This window comes from Hetaerina americana, unplaced genomic scaffold (genome assembly GCF_022747635.1).
Source record: "Hetaerina americana unplaced genomic scaffold, ioHetAmer1.1.p SCAF_12, whole genome shotgun sequence".
Lineage (NCBI taxonomy): Eukaryota > Metazoa > Arthropoda > Insecta > Odonata > Calopterygidae > Hetaerina > Hetaerina americana.
The window spans coordinates 15,346,931-15,371,497 of NW_027286292.1; the positions used below are offsets into that span (position 1 = coordinate 15,346,931).

Here is a 24,567-nt window from a genome sequence, read left to right on the forward strand (position 1 = left end):
TCTAATATCCAGGATTCTCGGTTTAGGTTTCCGGTTATAAATGACGAATTTATCAATTCTTCAATGTTATAGAAAACTCAAAAAAAGATTAATCTCACGGGTATAATCATATCTGTTCGTGTGTGCGCTTAAAAAATCAAGTGCAATTTTTCCAGTTTAGAAAACATTCTTGAACGCATTTTGAAGTGGGGGTAACGTGGAGTAACCTAAAAGAATTGATTGGAAGATTGAAGAATTTTCGAAGTAATAATACGTATAAAGAAGCCCGATTTTATTGTTAGTAATTGAAGGTTTTATTTTTATATTAAGAAAGCAATCGGGGGTTGACTATAATTAAACTGCCTGAATCTTTCCGGAGCCAAAATATAGCCCGTTGCTTTGAGAGAACCTTGCCTTACACTACATGTATCTTGGTACATCTCGTTTGAAAGAAAGCAGTCGTATCGAGAAGAAACGATAAACAAAATGCACTCATTCACATTTCCAATACCGCTAAACTTGAACAAATCAAAAGATCTCAAAAAATGAAAGCAGTAAAATGCAAAGAGAGGATAATATTTATGAGGCATTTACCGAAAGTTGGCCCTTTTTTTTGCCAGCATTTTGAAATATGGCAAGCCGTTGATTCATATATTGTAAAATGCGAGTTAAGGTAACGCCAACTTTAAAGCCTTTCTGCTAAGTGAGCACAGTTGTAAGGAGAAGCACGCGCATGTCGCAGCAGGCGTTACGGCAAGCCTGGCACCGCCCTTCCGGGATCGCATTTCCCCTTTGGTGGACCCCGCGATCCTCAGGCTTCGCTCGCATGAGCACAAGGGAGCATGATGACAAGCGCATGCGTCTCACACCAGGCTTCAAGCTTTTGAGCTCCTCGGTATTTAAATGTGATCCCTCGCTGTCAATACTCGAGAGTATTCAGGGGAGCGGACGGGAAAATACGGCAGAGGAGATTTCGCCGGCGTAACTTTTATCAGTGTAATGTACTCACAATCAGACCAAATCTAAGAAGCTGTCCGATCTGTAACATTGTACAACGTCTGTATCTAAATACCGTAGATGTCGTAAAACGTTTATATGTACGGTATTTCGTCACAACATATATTAAAGCCCCCGAATTTTCGGAGTAACCACGAGGACTCTTCGATAGCTTAACTGGCCAAAGCACTTGGCCGGACATCGAGAAATCCAGGTGCGAATCCCGGTTGATGTGAATGATTTTAACACTATGATACTGTTCAGTCATGCTCATTCAGTGGATGATTCCGTTAAATGTGCCGTTTCTTGGAATTTCTCCCCTAACTTTAGGAAAAGTTAATTGGCGCAGCGCTTTAAACGTTTGACGGTTTATCAACCCTTCCATCGTTCCAAAACATGCTCTCGTCTGCATCGGCCAGGTAAATTTTATTTAGCATTGTGTTTGTGACATTCATTAACATCACGTCATTGGTAATGGTTGTTTTCCACAAAGTTACAAGAAGAAAATATGAATTTCTATACCCATTTTCATTGTTAGTAAGATCTCACGAGGGGACAAGAACATAAGGCCAATGAAGATGGACTTAAAACTGAATAACTATATGGGGGTAAGGGAAATAAAATTAAAACGAGAAGAATGTGTGCGACAGTATACCAAAATTATGAGTGAAATACTGATGATGATGGTGGTGAACAAAAATTTAGTCTTTCTTATAATTAATTTATTAGGAGTTGAGCATGATAACTATGTATTCATTCATTCAAAGGTGTTTATTTATCCAAGTAGTTGTACAGAGCAACAAAAACTACAGAGTAACTAAATATGTATTGATTAAGGGAGTTTATATATCTGCTTATAGTTCATTAACTTTATTTTTCTTTATTCACTACATCCATCAACCACACATTCATTTATTCAGGATCCATCCGCAAATAATTTGTTGGTGTTAAGTCCGTCAACTATCACGGTGGCGTGACGCCGTTGAAGTGAAAGTGGCATCAGGGTGTTTCCCACTTCCGAGGGAAAGTGTATCTCGCAGTTCGGTAAATGAGCAGCGCCCCCCGGGTCTCTTCCAAATGACTATTTATGGCCGAGGAGGCGTCATAGGCGTGAAACCCCGGCTCGCGATCACATCACTTTTTCCGCCTTTGAATTGACGTCAACTCACCTCCCACAAAGGTGACGCCCTCCAACTCCCTTCCCCCACGCGGTGATAGGCCCACAAATCGACGGGGGGTGGGGGAGAGAGGGTACAACCCGTGGGAAAATTCTCACCATGCCCCCCCTCAATTTATGCCCTCTCGACAACCGATTTGCTGACGCCGCCCCCACCCCCTGTGTCCACCGACCCCCTGCAGCTGTTGCGTGATACACGATAGCCAAGGGGGGATCGGGGTCGGCCGGGAGTGAGCCAAGTGCCTTGAGGAGTGCTTGTGAAGCTGGAGGGTCGAGGCCAGCTGACGCGGCTCCGTGGCGACGAGTGCCAAGAGTCCATCATTATTTGGGTGCCAATCCCGAGTGGTGCATTATCTCAGGGCAACAAGCAGAGCAACACTTGCGTGCAAACGATCGCATTAGATTAATTGATTGCTGCAGAAATCGACGTAAATATACGTATGTGGTGACTCTTACCATTGTTTTCTCCTTACGGCCGAAGGGATAATTTCGTATTTTAAGCGCAAACGAGTTCCTGATAGTCGCCATACTAAACTTATACAATATATCATTTTATTTATGACGATAATCCGAAGCATCGCACTATCGCCCAACACACGCCCTATCATTTCACTAGTTATGCTTCGTGGACATCATAATACTCGCTCGCATATCATTAGGTAAATATTTATACTTTTTTGTTTTTGCCTGCGTGGCCATACGTGTTCCCGTTTCAAATATCTTCATTCCCATTCTAGTATTTTTTAATTTAGGATTATGAGATTATCTGTAAGCCCAGCCGAGCTTATTACAAGTAATTCAATTTTCGATTAGTGGATGAGGTCATAACACAGTGTATTGTCCACATCAGAAAATATTTTGAAATTTTGAAAAATTTTTGAGTGTTCAGCTGGTCATCAGGGGTCGAGTTTGTTGTCTTTTTTCCTACTTTCCGTGCAGCCTCTTCAGTTCCACGTTTTTCTGTATCTCTTCAAAGTTTTACTACGTTTTTCTACTTTTATGTCGTTTATTGCACTTTTATTGCGCTCCTTTCTCGTGATTCTTCCGATTTGGAAATCTTTTTCTGGTGCCATTTCCACATAAATAAAAGCTTTCATTTTTCCCAGCATTTTGAGAAACGAATTCCGAATAAAATAGTTTCTATTACGTACTTTGCTGAATCGAAACCCCTAAATCATCAAGTTATTTCAAACCTATTGAGCTTCTAATTGAGATATAAAATTTTAAACCTGAGCAGGTAAAAATAATTTAAGCTATAAAATATCGTATTGTTTTAAATATAAGTGGGTAGATGCTACAGAAAAGCAATTTTAATTCAGGATAATATTAGCTCATAAGTATGAACAAATATAAGGAGAGTTGTGAAGAAACAAACTTTTAGTTAGCGACTGTAAATCAACTCCAATCAAAACTATATTTCTCTTACAAGGGGTCTCACAAGCTCCTGCTGTCCAGCGTACGATAGCTTGTAAAATGTATATCGGAAGTTGTAATGCATTCATGTGAATGAGCAGCTTGAACAATTATAAAAAAAGCTAGAAACTTGGAAGCCATAGGAAAATGGAATATTTTCGAGTAAAGCGTATTTGGCATCATACTTATTAACGTTGGATCTTTTGCGTTCCAAAAACTTAATTTTACTGAAATTTTTCACCAGAGTTCCCCTGCCATGTGGTGGGCCGGTATGGAAGATTTGAAATTTTTTTCAAGCCTCAATATCTTCTTATATATAGTTTGGGTATGTAGTAGGAAAATATTGCGAACAAACTAAATCAGAAGCATATTAAGTAAAAACTTGCTTTTGAACAAAGTCAATTCAACAATCTCCCTAAATTCCTACATTTTTTTAGTATATCCGTCTCAAATTAAATTTCATTCCTGCTCTGACCGTTATCTTTCGATATGCTCCTCTGGTTTTCCTAAACTTTTTTCTTTCTTTCTCCATGCGTTTAAGATGTTTCATGCCTGTATTGAACGAGAGTAAATTTAATTCAGAATTATAAAAAAAACAATACTAACCTCTTTGCGGATTTCAAGAATTGTCCTCTCATCTCACTGAAAATCATTTCCCAGGGATTATTAATGCAGTATTATAGACACAACTCGAGAATTGAACATAAATGAGAAAACAATTCGATTTCAATTAATTTATTCAGTTTATGTTGCAAAATACAAAGACAATGGATATCACAAAACTTTTATTTTTACGCCGTAATTCAAGCTTCGTCAAACGTATGTTGTACCACCATTCATGATATCTTTTTAGCGGCAAATTAAAAAATTACATTTTCTTGAAAGTGTGTATTTTTTCCCAATTACTTCAACTGAATATTTGAACTTTCCTGAAATCTTACTCGAACAACTTAGTGTGGATTGTTGATTTTCTCCTTTCTCTCCAAATAGTAAAGCCGCTTAAGCATTTCAAGTCCCTAGTTCGAGTCGAATGCCTCAGGCAATGGTGCCTTAATTGGTCTGTATTTTTGTAGCTTTGAGTGAAGTTATAAACTGAGTATCGTGGCTAATAATTTTCATTCTTTATATTGGAAGCTGATTAGAAGCCATTTTAATTCTTCATGCAAAATATTTCGATTGTTTGGCTAGATGAAGGTACCATACCAGAAACCGGAATTGACAACAGTTGGAATGATGATTTTGAACTTTTCCCATTTCGATGGGTCTTAGTTCTTTCTGACGTAATTTTTGTTGCCGTTGAATCAATTTTAAGTGAATCCCTGAAATATATTGAGTGAATTAGAAATAAATACATATGCATAGCAGTGCTTTGAGCTCAAATCCTCATTATTTAAAGTATATTCGCCAATTTAGTAATATTAACAACTTTATTACGTTCGCTAATCGAGAGCAGTATTTATTATTTCATTCCCTTATTAAAAGAGGAGGAAACAAACAAGTATTTTGAGAAGCCATTTTATTTCGCGAAGTTTAAGTATGCATAAAAAATTCCTGTCACTAAATTACCTATTTTCTAGCCACAATTATTTTCCTTTATTCGCATTCAAAAGTCCTTCCTTTCTCCTTTCCTATACTTCTGTACGGTCTCCATTCCCTGACGCGCCACTAGAGTTTACAGTACCCTATACCTAGAGGGTAAATAAAGGAAGACTATCATTGCCTCTTGCACAAGAATTTTTATTTTTGGCAATCATAGTTTCGTCGGAAGGCAACATCAACAGGAGGTCCTTGCCTTACGACGAAACCACAGTCCTCAAACTTCAAAATTGCCGTGGAAGTAGCAAAGTTCGTTTCCCTTCATTTAAGCCAAGTATAAAAGAACGCCTGAGTAACGCCCCTAAGTAACGCCTTAGACACTGTCTTACATGTATACCAAGAGCGTTTAGTTCAATCCATCTGCTTCTTGGTTCTTCTTCTTACGTTTTTCTAAAGTACTCTCGTCTTTTCCTTTTACGCGCCTTAATCTTCCCTTTGTCCGTCCTTTTTACCACTTGCCTTCAGCACTATTTTTAAAGCTCTACCTCCTCCAGACTTGTTTTTCCAGCCGTCACTTTCATGACAGCTCATGACTGTTTTTCTGCTGCACCGAACGCCACCACTAATTTAAGCCAAATTCTCCCTTAACCTGTTTTACAGTTAAAAATGAAATTTCCCTAGGATAAAATGTGTTGGCCTTAATTAATACACTTCCATCCGGAGACGAAATAGTGAACATTCTTGGTCCTCTCATCCACCCACACGACCACTTACCACGCAGGCTGTGCGCTCTTTATCCGCCTCAAGTCCGTGGGTCCCCGGCAAAAATACCCTTCCTCCACCCCCCTCCCCCCGCAGCCAAAGGGCGGGGAAAGCTGTTTGGGATTGGCGAGCCAGCCAAGTGTGTAGCGAGCGGGAGTGAGAGTGGGCACCTTTTTATGTCCGAGCGCCCTGCCTTCCTTCCTTCCTCCCTCGGCGGCCTTTGTGCCCACTCCCAAAGACCCCCATTTGCAGCCGACGACACTCACTCATTGTGAGGCGGGGTGGAATGAGCAACGCCGACAAGTCAATGCACACGCCTCCCAGGGTCTCCCGAGGGGGCAGGGGTCCCCGTCACCCCGGTGACGGGACCCCTACGCGGGATTGTTTTGGCCTCCCGCGGGGTGCGCGCTCCTCGGGCACCCACCTCACTCGGCCGGTTTCAACGGGGACTCACTCCGCCCTTACGTCAAATCGTATTCCGGCAGAGGGCAAACTAGGGCCCGACGCCATCTTCTTTCCACCTCCGAAGGATGTGAATATGTGGCACTCTCTCTCCCGGTTGCCTTTTTTTTGATGCTTCAGTTGTAATGAGTACTCAAGAATTACTCAAAATGGTTGAAAATGAATGGCATTAACTTGACTACGGTCTTTATTTTGCTATTAATTTTAAAAAGGGTTTAGCCGTAATAACAGATGAGCCCATAAAATTAATGACTAGACGCCTCTATCAGTCGTGTTTGACTAGAGTAAGTGAATATGCTTATATTTGCATAATGTACTCTAAGCATGCAGTGAATTCACTGTTGGCTAATTCTTAGCTTTACTTCTCCATCATCTACATTTGGTGATTTTATTCTCCCTTTTTTCGGGAAAACTTCCTTTTGCATATTTATTCCAGCATGAGTATGCATAATCTCTTTTCATATGGTTAATTATTACCATTTTGCTATTTTACATTTTGAAAAAAACGATTCCAGGATGATATTATCTTGTATTGCTTCTTTGTTGCCTATCCAGAGGCAAGATGACTTCTTGCGTCCGCCTTGATGAAGCGTTTTATAATTTTAAGGTTCTCATTTTGTGGTGGTGCAGAATGTTCCTCAAGAAAGTGTTATTGACTTATGCTATTCACTTGACTGCATCCTGAGGTACTTTTTCCAACGATTCTGATTCTTCTGATGATGATTTCATTTAATTTTAAGTCGCTTTTTCGTAACCTACTTTAATTTACTATGTATGCATAAGCTCCATGCTCCCTTTTCCAGACATTACTTCTGTCCTGTTTTCTATGCTTCTGCTATGTTTCCTTTGATTTCAAGTTTTTTTGAGGATGATAAAAATAGCGGGAAAGTGTGGGAAGCATGACCTATTCCTTTGTATAGTCAATTGACTAGGTTTACAACGGTATAACGTGGGTCACTCCTCTGTTAGGAATAGTTTTTTCCAGGTCGCATATTCCGAAGTATAGTCAATTCCTTGAATGTATGTTCATAATTCACAGCAAAATAATATTCCATCGTGCTAATACTTTTCTTCAATCCAAACTTCTAAATATGTAAAGAAATTTTCCTACTTTACAGCGCATTCTTCTCCAGGTTACTCTATTCGTAATTTTCTTTACATGAGTCGGTATTCTCATTGTTCGATTTTTTTATAATTGATCACGTGCTTATTCATTTTAAATTTGGCCGTTGGTTTGGTCGTCGATCTATGTTTTTCCAGGTTAGTGTCTCATAAAATTTTTTAAAGCTCGTTTAAAGTGTTTTCTTCAGTTTTTTTTACTAATTCTATTATCATCAATTTCAGGCCATTTATTTACGCATAGACGCTTCACAACTCATATATATTCTAACACCGATTTTCATTCTGGATAAAATTAAGATACTACCTTCACTTTACCTTCAATGATCAGTTCTAAAATCTCTTTTCATATCCAATATCGCTTCTTAATGTGTCTTCCTGTATGCTCCCAGTAGTGGTTTCTCCCTTACTTATTGACTATCTGAACTTCTCTTTATGGGTTTGATTTTTGTACACGTGAACGTATGCTACTTTCACAATGATAATACTTCGTTAAATCTGAATATTTTTTTACTCAGAGATGCTAAATACGTGTTTAATGTATGCCAAGCCTTTGAGCTTTTTCTCGGAATTAATTAAACTTGCAGGTTCTACTATGAGTCGTATTTTATAAATCGTATTTTTTATGCCATGAAAGAACTGTTTAATAGTTTATTCTCATACCGTAATATTTCTCTACTGACCTCACGAGAAACTTTTCTTGAAAATTAACGTGATTTAAAGGACCTGTTGCAAGATCGACTATGCAGTCATGACTTTTAAACACGTATCTTACCATCGAGTACTTAAATTACTCTCAATTTATGCAGAGTTTAAGGTATTTCCGTAAGAATTCCCTTATTAGGAATCGAAATGAGTACCTGTTTGAATGAACGGAGTAAGAATTTTTACTTCCTCAAAATTTTCAATCCTCTAAAACCTACTATTTGACTAGTATTTGAACCTACTACTACCTAGTATTTGAAAGCCTGCATGGCCAAGATAGTCGAAATTCATGTTAGAAAATGAGATCAATGAAACTTGGGTCATTTCGCACTTAATTGTATAATCTGATAAGTAATTTAATCATTACAGTTCTATTTCTTTCAATATTTAGGAAATTAAACTGTGCATGGCCACAGACTGCTAACTTTATTTTACTTCCTGCTAAACAGTGGTAGACAGCATTTACAGCCAATCACTTTTGTACTGCCTATCACAAACTCTGGGTTGCAGTTGTCAACCTGCGGGGTAATTTGAAATTTAGGGGAACGCTCCCTTGTAATGATCCTTGTGGCATGAGAGATTCAAGTATCAAGGTAATAAGGGTCAGTTCCTTTCCCTGAGATGATATTGGTTTCCCAGAAATATCTGATACACGAGAAATAACACAAATCATGTGAAACTAAGAGTACGATATCAAAAGTCAGTGAGGACCTAACCCGGCCCTCCGGTTAGTAGTCCAGCGATATGACCGCTATTTCAATTCCAGTGGATTATCACTAGGGGTATTGCCTTTATTTTATGGCTGTATTTTGAAAAGTGTCTACGAGAATCATTCGACACCTTCCAGCTCTTTGTCTTAGGATGATATTTTTCCTAAACTCTTAAATAAATTTGATTTACTTATTCTAAGGGAAGCAAGGCGTTTTGGTCAGTTGAATGCACTCGAAGACACTTTGCGAATCTCGGGGCTATACTTTCTTCGTTGAATAAATTTGAAATGCTCTTACCATAATCAGAAAAATTTTTAAGTTGATATTTTATCGCATTGAATAGGGTGGTTGGAAGCGTCGCTTTGTGGAAGCGATTCATACTGGAAAAGAAAATATTTTGTACATCCACATACATTTTTACTAAATCCGACCTAGGTTTCGACTTAAAAAGTCATCATCACCTGGTGATGTCTTTGTAAGTCGAAACCTAGGTCGCGCTTAATAAAAACGTGCGGGGAAGAACAAAGTGTTTTCTTTTTCAGCATTTTATAACACTATTTTAATTTATATAACTTATTTAAAAAAGAAAATATCAAAACTATTTTATCATTTTTCATGCACACGATATATTATACTTCATCATAACATCAGTATTTCAATCCTAAGTTTGGTTTATTGCTTCCCTGATCTCTTTTCTATTAATTGTTGTTTTTTTCACCCCCAGATAGCGTCTCTGTTTTAAGGCATTCTTAATTTGTCCATTGTATTGTCTCTGTGTCTTTTTCGCGGGATCATCCCTTCAATTTCCCTTCTTTTATGTTTATCAGAAATCCTATTTGTCTAAAGGTGTTTCCAATCCATCTAATTTTCCTTTGCCTCAGAGCTCTCCATGTAGGTCTTTTCTCTTCTGCTCTTCGAAATATGTACTTCCTCGCTCCTTCCTTTGTCTGTCCATTTAGTCGTCAGCATTCTCACCTTTCATAATGCTTAAAAGGCTCTTATTCTTTTGTGGCCCAATTTTCCAATGCTCCATGTCTTTGGTCCATAGAGTACTATGCTCCATATGACAAGCATCGTACAAACGTTTCGACGAACTGCATCCTTACTTGCAACCTTAGATGCTTTGGATATAGAGGTTTCATCTTCTCAATGAACATCTTCTTAGCCCAAGTAAATCTACGCTTGATGACGGTGTACATTGTTCCATCCCAAGAAATATTTCTTTTCAGCTAGATAAAGGATTCCACTCAGTCTAGCTTCCCTCATTAAATCGTGATGTGTATTTACAGCTTCTATCCTCCACACGAAATGATTTTAGTTTTGTTCTAGTAGATTCTCACATTTTATTACCGAAACACCCGTACAGAATTGCTTACAAGTCCTCTAGCGTTCTGCAACTACCTCGATGTAATAGTTGAACTACTGCATGTTCATTTCTTCACCATTCACCTTGTCTCACATGATTCCCAATTATTGTACTTCTTTGATTGCCTCTTCCAGAACAGTCGTGGCGAGATATTGAATCTCTTTGTAACTACTTTATTTAAGTTGGCTTCTATTAACCTTCCATTTTTTTTTATTTGCATGGCCGTTACCTCATTTATGGGGAGGTATTACGTTATATTTCTGTAGTTGCCAAAATTGGTGAAAAGTAATTGTTAAGTGCAAATAAATGTTGAGGGAAACAATCGTGGGAGTACGCCACGGTAATTTGTAATTACACGGTAGTATGTGGATACTAATAAGATACATGTTAATTATTAAAAATTAATTGAAAAATTATATTTTTTGTGAGAATTAGGGTAGTAAAAGTATGTCCTTCTTTGCTTACAGGCCGCATTCTTTATGACATTCCGTGCAAAGTGTGCCAGGATCACTCGTCCGGAAAGCATTACGGAATATTTGCTTGTGATGGGTGAGTAAAACAGATGAATGTAATACCAATTGTATTTTATGTGAAGTTGAAGTAAGTGACCATTAAGCATATGATATTCAGAGGCAGACAGAGTAAAACTTCTATGATCAATTAATATTATGGCTTGCGACAGAGTCTAATTTCTCTTTTGAGAGCAGAGCAGAATCTATCTCGGGTTTGAGAAATTTCATATTTTAGTACAATATCGTTAAAGTCGGTATTAGAGTACTAATAATGGCGGCAGAGGTGTCTCATCATTGGAAATAAGCTGCACATAACCTTTTCGGTGAATTTAAGATTTCATGTTCCGCTATCGATTAAATGTATGTACTCGCTCAACAATAAGAGCATCCTGCCGCCCAATTTCTCAGCGATCCCGTTAACACGCGTCATTTTACGGCTATTATTTAGCTAGTATCTGCTTGCGACGCAGATTTGCCATTTCTCTTGCTTGCTTTCTCCATTTCATTGCAGCATTATAGAATTTATAATTTTTTCTAGGTGTGGAATGAAGCAGCTAAGCGTTTCTTTCTAGAGCCTTACATTCGGAAATGATTTGACTAAGTAATTTCCGAATTGTCATTCAAACATTTCCCTTTATTTTCGCGCATAAGCGATTTTAAGTGGCAAACACTACTGGTTTACCTTATTTTTGGCTGTCAAAATTTTTCAAGGCGATATAGCGTCACCAGGATAGCACATAAAGCTACGTCCAGACTCGTTAGACATTAGGTAGCATGGAATTAAGTGCCTAGGTGTTGGGCGCCTAATGAAAAGGCAGCTTGAGTTTGGACACCTTAAGCAGTAGTACTGCCATCTATATAGCTAAGAATAAGGAATAAACAGATGATGTTCGAATGTAACTATTTAGATATTTGAGATAGCTTGTGCAAATATTTGTTTGTAGTTGCAAAACCGCGGAATTTTTATTGTGTAAATCTGATTTTTTTCGTTCATTCGGCAATGTTTGATTAAAGTTTTCCATTTCTTTGCTATAATTTAGTAACCTGGGCGATTTTTGGTACTAGTTTCGTATTCATTTTCTCTTATCGGGTTATATTTAGTCTTTAGATAATCGGTTTTTTCTATTTTGCTTTAATTATTAGGCCAAATAGTATTAAATTTTATTAATAAAAAAATGTTTATCTTATTACATGGTATATTACTCCAGGGTAATTTTTCGGTCATTTATCTTTGTCAGTAATTGTTTTAAGATATGCTTTGTGTTGCGTGTAGTACATTTATATTTATGTGTAATTTTCCTTCTTAATGTATCGTATTTCTAAGTTACGCTTAACATCAATCCAATATTTATTCTATTATTAGTCTTTGTCAGTATGTTTTCATTTACGTTGGTTTCATTACTTTACGGGCTTACGTAGTGAAACGGTGACCCCTTTGGCAAAGGTTTAGCGAACGACCTATGATAATTCAGTTGGATTCATGCAGAAAGCTAGATTTTTACTGAGAACACTACTAAATGCTTACACTCTCCAAATACAACATTACGCTTGAAGATTATTTTCCGTAATGTTTTTATACCAAAATAAGATTTAACAAGCTCGAAAACGAGGTATGGATACCTCCACGATGACAATGACGATGTTCTTAGGTATAATATGAAGCACCAAGCAAAGAAATTTGTTCTTATCTCTACATTTCAAATATCTGTATCCTATAACTTGATAAAATAAAGTAATTACAAGAATCAAACTACATTCATGCGGAAGACATCAAATTTCTCTTTCCCAAGGCAAGCTCCGCCTTTTCCCAACTCGTGCTAATAAAGCCTTCGATTTTTCAACGAGTAAAATTGTACTTTCTTGAACAAATAACCCATGTTATTGTGACCAACGTATATAATACACTCCCGCCATGGTGATTACTCTTTTGCTAGTTATCTCGCTTCTAGCACTTCTGGAGTTGCAATATGGTGGATTTAGGATACACCTCGCGTGTCCTAAATCCTGGGCCCAAATAAGGTGCCTAAATTTGCACCCTCTCGCTGCATAACGAGTTTGGATACCCCTCAAGATTGCGTCCACACTAAATTGGGCGATTTAGGCACCTAAATGACGAGTCTGGACACAGCTTAAGTTAAAAAAGCACTGTCGTCAATGAAAACATTTCAATTCTATCCCCCCTTATAAGTTTCATACTTTTATAAGAGTCGGAATGAGATTTTACATACGCCCATTTATTAGTACACATTATTCAATCAAATGATGAATTTTCCAAAAGAGATTTATGAACAGTTACGTAAAAGCCTTTGAATTTTGAAAGAACATACGTGAAAATAAATTGAACTATAAAATAAGTTCACCGTTATTCCACAGTATAATATTATAGCAGAATTTATTTAAATATCAGGTGTAGGGGTTACAAAAACAAAACAAGTTTATCATATGATAGGTTGATAAATAATTGATTTTCACAAAAAAGTCGTCAGCGATGAAATTGATTTACGCTTACCTATTCATAAAAATACCAATTATATGTAACTATTGTTATTTAAATATTATAATTTCATATATTTTCTTTTGCATGTCTGGCAGCTGCGCTGGATTCTTTAAGGTGAGTCAAAATTTGATCAAAACTTAAATGAGATAAGACTATGCACTGAGCGGGAGGGATGTACAGGAGAGCGAGTGCTGTGCTTGACCTACTTGCCTGCTGTGAAACGTGAACGAGAGCCGGCGTCATTTCAGCCGCATTTCATTTGAGCCAAAAAATAGAGGGAAAGACATTTATTTCCGCAATTTTGAGCGACTTGGCCAGCGAAGAACAGTGGTTCAGCTCAACTTGAGCATTTTTATGTGGATAAAAACTTGAGATAGAATAATTTTTCCCAAATAATTTTGATTTAATTTGATAATTTCTTTTTAACTTTTACCCTTTAACAAAGCCATATCCAACATTTGCTGCTGAGTTTTTTTGACTCAATGAAAAATCATGTGAAGCTCTCGCGTACAGGATTACGCATGCATAGGTCCTCTTCGTAAAAAAACTGTTTTTATCTTCAGCATTTTTATGCTGATGCAGTTACAATAAAATAACTTCTTTCATCGTGGCAATTGAATGATACACCATTTTACCATATAAACATGGTTTGTACAAAAAGTATCGGGAAAAATTCGGAGAAATAGGTTGCTACAATACCTCAAAACTCTCCAAAGTAGATCCTTTGAGCATCGACTCACCTTTACCTGCGATTTTCCACGACTCGAAGGCTCCCTGGTCAGCGGATTCCGGAAGGTCCTTAGGGTACGCGTGCGAGCTTCTTTGACGGCACTTAGGGTCCCATGGTGGTTACCTATGAGGAACGATTTCCCTTTTGGGAATAGAAAAAAGTCTGCTGGTGCCACCCTGGGACTGTAAGGGGATTGGGAAGTCGTCGTAATGCCATTGCAGAAGGTCTTTGCAAGCAGACACTCGACTCTGCTCTTGGTTGTCCATCAAAACCTTCGGGTCGAGTTCAGTGCAGATCTTTCGCATCGCCAAATTTTCAGTAATAATGATGTGAACTGCTATCATCTTATCAAATGTAATACGATCTGTAATTCTGCTTACCCTTAATCGACGGTCTGCATTCAGTACTTCACACATACGTTAGGATAAAATTGTTGCCGACACTTTTTATAAAAACTTTGTAATAGATTTCGAAATCATGAAACTTCCAAATTGATGAAATTGATCACAACAGAAACACTGACACAGCGAGAAAAAGTTCATGTAGGAGATTTTATGGCGAGTCAATTTCCTTTCAACCCGATAGCCAACATTCAGAACACAAACAGTTGACCGCAGTTTCATTTTTCATTGAAAGTCGTTCTTCCACATGCATGCGAATGAAACGAGAGAGACGGTGAGCGGATGAGTTTCTTAGGGAACCTTGATTTCAAGTATTGCCCACAATATATGAAATAAAAATGTGTCCGCGGTATCTTGAATAAAACTTCATCTGGGCCTTATTTATTTTAATACGCTTACTGCACCTAGATAAATGTAATTGTTACAAAAGACAACTCTATAATGGTAATTCTACTTCATATCCAAATTACCAGTACACATTTAATAAATGTTATTTACTGCAAAATTCACATTCACACATTGTTTTTATGCATCATTTGATTTTTAATGTATCTAGAAAGATTAAAAAACTTGGCCGAGAGAAAATTCTGTAGTTGAAACACCTTTACCTGAGTGATGGAAGCTTTAAATAAAATTGAATATAGACGGTTATCAATGAGCTAAGGATAGTTAACTATTTTGTAATTATTATTTAAATGTTTAATACTTGGAATATGTCTTAAGTCATTAAACTATTTCCCCAAACTAAATTACTTAACTCAATTATCTTACTAATAAAAATGTAGCATAAAAATTTACCAGCATAAAGTATATTCAAATGAAAAGGCACCCTGAGATACAAATGCGTGGCGAAAGAAGAGAAAACGAAATGACTTAAAAACTCCATGATTACGCTTTGTATTTCCATTAAAATAGATTTTTTATTTTATGTGGAAATACAAAGAGTATTTCTGGAGACATGGATCCCTTCCAAAAAATAACTCTGGACACTTTATCGTATATCTCGTAGATGACTGTACCTTCAACAGGGTTATCCCACCGTTAGAGATACATGGTTCATAGAATTTCAAAATAATACATTTCTTCTTTGAAAAATGAACAAAATTTTGTACATAAGTTTTAGTAAGAATAAAGCGATTTCTACAAATCCGATTAATCTTAAAGTTAATTCTGATTTAACTCAATTGAAAGTATTTTTCTCAGCTATAAGTTTAAAATTTACTCAGAACGTAACTGAAATCAGTTATAATATATAAAACTCGACTTTAGATAGCCTGGGATAACCTTAACAGTCAAGTAACATCCCTTCTCCCGGGAAGGCTCTGCTGACGGGCTCGACACCCCCCCGGACCCTCGGCATACGGGCTCGACACTCCCGGGGACCCTCGGCAGACGGGCGCCCGCGGGGCGCGCGACGGCTCGTAACCATTGCTCCCCCCCGCGGGCCGCCGAAATCCACGACGCCCCACCCCATCATCCCTGTTAATGTTGGATAAATCTAAGGCTTTCTAATGACTGATTATCTTTTGTCTTCCCATGCCTTCTTTATCAGTTCCTCCACATGCGCGTTGGAAAGCGCGGGTGATTAGAGGCCAGCCCTGCTTTACGAGTATCTTGCCTAAAATTTTCATTGCTTAACCCCTCTCTGCAAGACCACACGCATCATTGCAGTTGGATTCATATCCAGTTTTCGGATAAGTTGCCTAATGCTACAGTTTTTTAATTTCCTTTTTAATGAATTCTTAATATTGCCCGATTAACCTACGAGATAAACAAAAACGCCCTGGTTAAATTCTGTATTTCGCTTTATCAGTGACCTCATTACTGCTGTGGAATCACGCGTTACTCTACCCTCATTAATCCTATCTTATATCCAACCCCGAAAACAAACTGATCTTTACCTAACTATTACTTTCCCTCTTCTCCATTCCTTTGTTGATGATCTTAAATACTGCCTTTGCTGCTTGCAAAAGCAAACTTATTATCATCACATTTGGCTGCTTTTCCCTTTTTTGGGATGGGAACTAATGTCGAATCTCGAATTTTGAAACGTTCCAGAAAATTTCCTCTCTCATAAAAAGGTCCACAAAAATTCTATGCCCCATATACTCCTTAATCCTTTGTTAGTTTTGCGTGTATGTGTTATATTCCTACGATTAAATATAGTTCAATTTAATCTTTGTTCATGCATTTCCTATCTTGCTATCTCCTGTACCTATACCAAAGCTATCCTCATTGTAAGCGGCGAAGACGTAAATGGGCTGAATTGAAGGTAAAGTAGGAAAAAATTGGACGTAAGGAATGGGTTAAAGAAATAAAAGAAGAATTGTGTTGGTAAATAAGAGCTCTTTATAAAAGAAGAGGTTATTCGAGCTGTATTCATCTCCCAGAAACTGTTCTTACCACCCAATTTTCATACAAAAATGGTTAATGACATTGACTCTTTGATGCATACGTTGCGACTTCATTCCTTTCTATTTTAAATTCAGATAAATGACATTTCTTTCTTGGGGGCATCGCTAATTGGGACGGGCAATTCATTTCCTGCAGAGGTCCATCCGCCGCAACCGGGAGTACGTGTGCAAGTCGAAGGGGTCGTGCGTAGTGGACAAGACCCATCGGAACCAGTGCCGTTGTTGCCGGCTGAAGAAATGCCTCGAGGCGGGCATGAACAAAGACGGTGAGTGTCGTCGCGGACTCCCTTCTTGCTGGGTGAGAGGAGAAGGGCATGACGGCGATGGTGACTGAAAGTCTCTTGATATCAGACTCTGATCGAGAAACTTCCCTCGATTATGATTACGGGCCCTTATGGGTGTGGAAACTTGAAGTATTGCCAAGATTTTTTAGTAATTAGCAATGTATCGTTTTGAGTGGAGATAACGAAATAGGTTGCTTTTATTTCATGACAACTTTGCAGGCCACCTCTTTTTGCTCCCCGGGTTCATTGGCTCTGTCAAAAAAGTCAAGTTCGAATCTTACATCATTTCGCTAAAGAGTACTCCTGTTTTTCTGTCTAGCAGAGAATGGATATAATTGCTTGAAGGAGATGTCACGATGTAGCAAAATGCCCTCCGTTCTCAAAATACCTAGAAGACATTTATTGATACTGTTTGGCCATAAATGAAATCACAGGAGTGAACAATTCTTACAGGACGTGCCAGCTTGGAAATAAAAAGTTAAGTGTTTTCATCTAGGTCACTTCTGTGACTTTCTGTATAGTGTACCGAATATTACTCGGAGTAAGCCTTAGTTAAATGTCTGTTGGCCTCATTGAAATCTCAAGGAAGTAGCCTTGGCTTAAGTGAGTGAGTAGTGCATTTTAAATTAGACTCAGAGATTGGCTCCGCTATGGGTCCGCGTACTCCTTTATGGCTTCTTCCCCTGTTTCCTGAATTATTACCGCATCCTGGTCTTCTCTATTGGATACCTCGCAAAGTTCTCAAAACAGAAAGAATTAAGTGTTTTGGAATGGGGACGTTATTTTAGCTATGCTATTTCACAGACGGATGCTATTTCAGTGTAGCTGAAATAATATCCGTTCTTAAAAAACAAATGTATTAAATGGCGTGCTCCCTAATACGAGTTGAATAAGTGCCACCATGTGCTCAAACATTCGGGAAAGCCAAATTAAATCCACATTATGAGCGAGTCATGCACAATTCCATTTAAGCGGTCGCTCCACTAATGTGAAAAAGTAGATTTTTTGAAAAACACGAGGCATCAGTCAGTTTTAACTTCTATCGCCTTTTAAATTGCTTGCTTCTGTGAGTCTGACCCTTTGAGCCTCTAAAAATGTAGAATATTGATTTGTCAAAGTATTGCTAATAATTTTATCATGAAAAAGTCTTAGTTTAAAAATTATTTTAAAATGTGTGGTTCCCAATGACTGCAGCAGCAAACACACTCTAAATACTTGATTTGAATTTCTTCCACATGCAAGAAGACCTTTTCTTATCGTCTTGGAATCGAATGCCAAGGCTAATGATTTCGTTGACTCACGAGGAGCTACATCTCGGTGAAACTTAAAAAGGTTATCCTGGCTTGCTAACTAAATCAGCATGTATTCCCTCAAAATTTTGGTGAGAACAGTCGCACGTATCCTGCTAAGACTAAGAGCGATCCTTGACGCCTAAGATAAGATCAAGTAAACAAGGAACCAGCCTAGTGTTTTACCGGCTTTGATGATTTTAATTCTATCATGATGCGTACGTATGTAACTATATATACCATACCTGTATATATATATATATATATATATATATATATATATATATATATATATATATATATATATATATATATATATATATATATATATAAATGCACACACACACACCCGCACACATATAGAAACACATTTAACTCACAGTACGCTTTAGTTTAATGAAGTATCTTGCATTCGCTGGAAAAAGCCTTAAGGGTGTATTTCTATAACGATATCTCTGGGACAGAACATTTTTCCGTATAAAACCTGATCCAATCTTCCCTGGTGATCTCAACGGTTGACTTAGCAATGTGAATTTTTGCTTCCGTTATACTATTTCATGTTTTCTCACACCAGCGGCAGCTGTAGCGAATGTCAAAGCTTAATGGAAAAATCATATTACCTAATCTTACTCTTTGCTTGCGACGAAGAATGATACCTAAACTTACTGTTAAATCATCCATTTCTCTAATATTGTATTCGTTGTGCTATCGGAAAATATAAGTTTGCCCAAGTTTGAATGAAAGGAGCGATTTCAATTCCATCATTTCTCTCACTGATCAAAATCGGTCGTTATTTTATATACGTGGTCGCAGTCAAGGGGTTTTGGGTAAAGCTACGTTTCCATGGCTTAGTGTCGCCGCAGGCTGCGCAGCCAATCAGCATATAGAAAGACGCCTCACCTCTGCGGCGCAGGACGCAGGAATAGCGTTATGTTGCAAAGCCGGATGCGCAGAAGCGTAGAGTAACGAGAATTGGGCACCTGCTCCGGCGTGGCCTTCAGCCCGCTGCCTCCTCAGACCCTTCGCCCCTTGATCGAGGCTTCCGCCCGTCGCGTCTTCCATTCCTCTAGCGGTGCAGCACGAGAGGGGTCCCCGCAACGCGACCCTCCGCCGCCGGCCACTCCACCCAGGACCTACGCCGGCCGTCGCCACTGCAGCCTCCCACGCCTTCGCCTCGCCGCCGCCTACCCCCCACCCTGCCCTGCCGCCCCTCGACTTGGTGCTGCACAAGAGGGAAGGGCCGGCAGCCGCGCCTCCGCCGCCCCTGCCCCCGGCGCTCCCCGCGGTGAGTCCAACACGGATCCTGGACTGGACCCCCCACCCTCACCTCACTACCAGTGCTTTAGCACATTCCTGCCCGGTGGGCTCCTGCACGCTTGAGGTGGGCAGTGGAGACCATTCGAAAGAACCCCAGCTATTGTTGGAGAGAGGGGATTGTTGGAGGGACTATTTTAGTTTCAATTTCGCCCCTATGAAGACCCTTTCATTTTCATCGTGTTAACCGCCCCCCTCCTTCAAACTTCTGACACAAGAAGTTCCGTGAAAATGAAATCAAATTAAGTTTTCTTCTTTAAAAAGGACGCTTACTAAGTTGATGCATTTTGAAAATTAATTAAAATTCAAGTTGATATTGTTTAATGATTTTTAAATATACAATTCCTTCGAAAGCCTGGTATAGTAAGGGTAAAAATAAAGATCCATGTGGTACGCAACTGCCTACTGTGGTGCCAAGACGTCGAAAGAAGTTTATTAATTCTGTGAAATAACAATTTACTTCCCATTAAATTTACATTCTGATCCAACATCTAAAGTTTTTTTCATCGGTATCAGGTTAGTTTATGCATAAACATTTGCACACTCACGAAAACGTTTGTCACGGTGGAAGCGATGATTTAAATTTAAAAAATTTAAATTTTTTTTATGTGCAATGGATTAAGGATTGTATAGGAATTGGTACTGGTCTTTTTTGTAGTTTGTTGAGGTTGTTTTTTCAATCCACCCAACCCCGTTACTTCGTTGACCCATGTCCAACGGTTTAAATGCTATATTTGCAAAGAATTACGTTTTCTCAAGTTGACGTATCGATCGATGTTTGGCTTGTCGAAACAACTTTTATAATAATTATTTTCCTTTTGATTATTCCTTTAACTTAATTATCATTGAATTAAATATCATGGAATAAGAACGGTATGAGCGTCAAATGAATGTTTCTACTAGAGTAATAAACATTAATTTGCATCACAGTTTGGCCAGTGTTTTTTTCAGATCCCCACTTTTCATGATTTTTGCAAATATATGCCCACAACTCAGTGCTAGTGCGTTCATATTTCCTTAATATTGAATTTTATAAATTCATAAGGGTGTTGTTTTCTTGTCTTGCTGCAGATACTAAATTCGCGAAATTTTCATAGGTTTCGAAACAATTTAACTGTTACTAAAATCATAGAAGTCTTAAATATGTGGGCATTAATTAATTTGGTCACGTGTTAATTTTATTGAGTCAAATAGATATCTTGATTTAAAAATTTGAAAGCTGTATTCCATAGAAATACAGTGGGAAGTGTTTTATTTTAATGGCGACACACATTATTTGTCCTAAGGTTTCGCGCATCCGCGAAAACGCGTTAAATATTTTCTAGTTTTAGCCGATATTGATGGATTGAGCCGTAAAATAAATGAAGGCCCCTTTACCCTTTGAATCGGGACATCAGTTATGTAGTTTCGTATCATAAACGCTAAATTCGCTGATCATGTAGCTTTGATTGGTATTTTCGTCCTTCCAGGTTCTACCCCTTCCAGTGTCCTATCTGGTACCGAACGCATTCCCGCTTAGCTCCGAGACGGTGTGCGAGTCAGCTGCCAGGCTTCTCTTCATGAACGTCAAGTGGGCAAAAAGTGTGGCTTCCTTCCGGTACTTGCCGCTCAGAGACCAGGTAAAAATGGAAACAGAGACGACTCAGATTTCTTCTCCGTTTCCGGTCGAGTATTAGTAAAAATCTACTACTAGAGTGTCACTTTAGGAGTACATAGGATGCATAATTTCGCAAGAGTTTTTCATCGATAAGCAGCCTATACTATGACATCATTCTTGCATTTAGAAAAAATATCTTTCTCAACTTATGCTGAAGACAGAGTGACATTCCTAATGTGGAAGTCATCTCAACCATAAAACCACACATATTAGGGTTCTGTGTATATATAACATACATTATATGTATATATTATATATAAATATATACATACATACATATGTATATATATGTATATATATTATAAATATATATATATATAATTATATATACACGAACGCACAGAAACACACATTATTATTATTAATTAATCTACCGGTTAAGGTAGGTTTTGGATCGACACAACTACTGAATAAATATTTTGTGACTCCTAAAAAAACACAATCCAGCATCCTACTCTACGTCAAGTTCCTCTTCATCTCTGAGTACTTCCATCGTCTCTCCATCACGTCCAACATCTCCATCCCGCTGCTGCCCATCCCTCGCTTGCCTAAAGTTCTCCCTTCTATTACAGTCTTCAACTTCCCACTGCCGATCAATACGCCCTTCATCCATTTTTCCTGCCTCCATAGAATTTTTCCCAGCAATCCCCTCTCCTTCCCACCAAACCTAGCACTTCCTCATTTGTTTTCCTTTCTGTCCACTTCATCTTCTCCTCTCTTCTCCACCCTCACATTTCAAAAGCCTCCAATCTACGTCTATCCTCCTGCTTCAGTAACCTCGTTTCCGTACCGTGCATAACCACGCTCCATATCAAAGTTCTTACGAGTATTTTGTTAACATCCTTACTCAGCGTCCCTGTCATCATCTTCCTCCTCCCCTTTGCCCTGCACAATTCTTTTCCTTACATCCCTAAAACTTTGACCATGTTGGTCTTAAACCCTTCCGGGCAATACGTAAATTGTTCTACCTGCTCTAGTTTTTTCCCTCCTATTTTAATGTTCAGCCTAGCCCTTCTCCTTCTGGAAAACTGTATGACCTTTGTTCTATTAATATTGATTTCTATTAAAACCAAATGAGGCAAATATAAAAAATCAGCCATTTGAAACATTTTACTGTTCCCGACACAACTAGTAATTGGCAGAGTGCTCACCTCGTGCAATCAGTGATTGGTGGTGAAAGGAATATTCCCCGTGGGCTGTTGCTCGGTGCTGACCCTTGGCAGAGACGACCGCTCCACGTAGGGATTAAACTATTTGGTACATTACCATATCTTCTTTAAAAATTCCAAGCTAAAGCCTTTTGGAAATTGCCATGCTCCTTAATGATCTGGTCGCTCGTAGGTTCCCTTTGCTATTAAATTATCAATCATACAGGGTGAGTAGCAGTATATTTAAGGTGTAAGGAGGGATTAATGTCCTTTAAACAAATTTGTTTGACTGAAGTCTCATACAAGTAATTCAAGTGGTGCAAATACAGGTAATGACTTTGAGCTCACCATGTGAATGGGCATGCTGATGGAATATGCATATGCTGATGGCTCGCTGCGAATTATAGCAATCTTTTTCAGGAGTATTTAAATAAGGCGACTGGCAATTGCCTCGTGTAGCCATGGGCTTATATATTTCTCTAATATAAAGTTTTGGTCGAAAGTGCCACGTAGTGTGCCTTGAACCGTTTCGCTCCTTGTCTTCTTCCAGCTACTGCTCCTGGAGGAGAGCTGGAGGGAACTGTTCGTGCTGGGCGCGGCACAGTTCTCGCTGCCTCTGGAGGCCGCTTCTGGGGACCTCTTGGCGGGAGAGGCGGCTGGGCCGGATGAGAGGGCGGGCCCGGCGCTCGTGCGCGACATTAAGGCGTTCCGGGACACGCTCTCAGAGATCAAAATGGAGGATGCGGACCCCAACGAGTACGCTTGCCTCCGGGCCCTCGTCCTCTTCGCCCCGGATTTCCGATTTAACGGTGAGGTGTGGCCCCTCGGGTACAAGATATGTTTGGCTTTTGCCCCAATGAATGTGAAGGAGAGGTATAGGAAATGTTTGAATCCATGCAGTGCAGGATCCGTTGTGTTTCTTCTCACCCAGTGCCTGGTACCGAGTGTAAAATGGCGGGATAGCAACTGTTCAATTCGACACTAGAGTGGGCATCTCCGAGTTTTTTTCCCGAAAAAGGCTTTGTTAGGAGACGGATGGTGAGGATAATCACAATGATACGTTTTTAATGACTACAGATCAGTTATTTAAATAGTAGAGGGGCATGATTGTCATTTACCTGCCAGTACTCATGGATGTAGGCTGCGCGTGTTTAGAGGCTTTGACTACATTGAGGGGTCGGTCAATCGGTAAAACGAAATCGATACATCAAAGTTTTAGCCAAAAATGTATAATAATTATATTGAAAAGATTACAAAATCATTCCCGGGAGAAAAGTAAGAATGTTATTGCCATTAGCCGTAGTTGTCATTTATCAATTCTTCAGGTTACAGGTGCTTGTATTACTAGGCAAATGGCTGATAAACGCAAGACGTGCGTATTTTGCTGGTACGGTTTTCATTGATTAGATAATAAGCAAGAGGAAAGTATACAGTAAATTGAACATCGATTCTTCTCCATTACTTCCTCCCGCGGACGCCAACCATCAATAAAACCTCAAAGGGAGTCAGCAAATTACATGAATGAAAGTTTAAAATTTTGTGAAAACTAAAAAAATTCGCACTAATTTAAAGAGCGCATGGCGCCCAGCAGTAGTTTCTGTCATTCTCACGGTACAGAAAATATTCAAATATAGTACCGTACAATCATGGCATTCTTGGGATGAAGAATACCATGATAGTACGGCATTACATTTGAATATCTGATGTTCCGTGGGCATTAAAGGAGCTACAGCTGGGCGCCATACGCTATTTAAATTAGTGCGATGCATGCCATATTTATTTACAAATTTGTGTAAGAAAAAATATATTGAACAAGGTAGGACCCCATCCCTTGGATCTGACCCTGCCTGTATGAGTAATACGGTAAACTATAAATATATGTATGGCACTCTACGGATCGGAGACATGGAATATTAGAAACGTGGACCAACGAATAATAGAAGCATTTGAAACATGATGATGGAAGAGAATGCTGAAGATTAAATGGACTGACAAGGTGAGGAACGATGAAGGACGAGATATCTAGATCGTCGTATATAGAAGATCAGAAGAGGAAAGAACCGTATGGAGAGCTCTACGGCAAAGAAGAACTAGAT

At 38.8% G+C, this 24,567-nt stretch overlaps 1 protein-coding gene across 1 annotated transcript in view; it reads left to right on the forward strand.

Moving 5' to 3' along the window:
• LOC139685815 (nuclear receptor subfamily 2 group E member 1-like) overlaps nucleotides 1-24,567 on the forward strand; it is a 45,180-nt gene that overhangs the window by 18,985 nt on the left and 1,628 nt on the right. Inside the window, exons 3-8 of the mRNA XM_071582933.1 lie at nucleotides 10,661-10,774; nucleotides 13,330-13,348; nucleotides 16,916-17,045; nucleotides 19,423-19,576; nucleotides 21,186-21,285; nucleotides 23,022-23,280. Coding sequence (XP_071439034.1) covers nucleotides 10,661-10,774; nucleotides 13,330-13,348; nucleotides 16,916-17,045; nucleotides 19,423-19,576; nucleotides 21,186-21,285; nucleotides 23,022-23,280 — 776 coding nt within the window. The remainder of the gene's footprint in view (nucleotides 1-10,660; nucleotides 10,775-13,329; nucleotides 13,349-16,915; nucleotides 17,046-19,422; nucleotides 19,577-21,185; nucleotides 21,286-23,021; nucleotides 23,281-24,567) is intronic.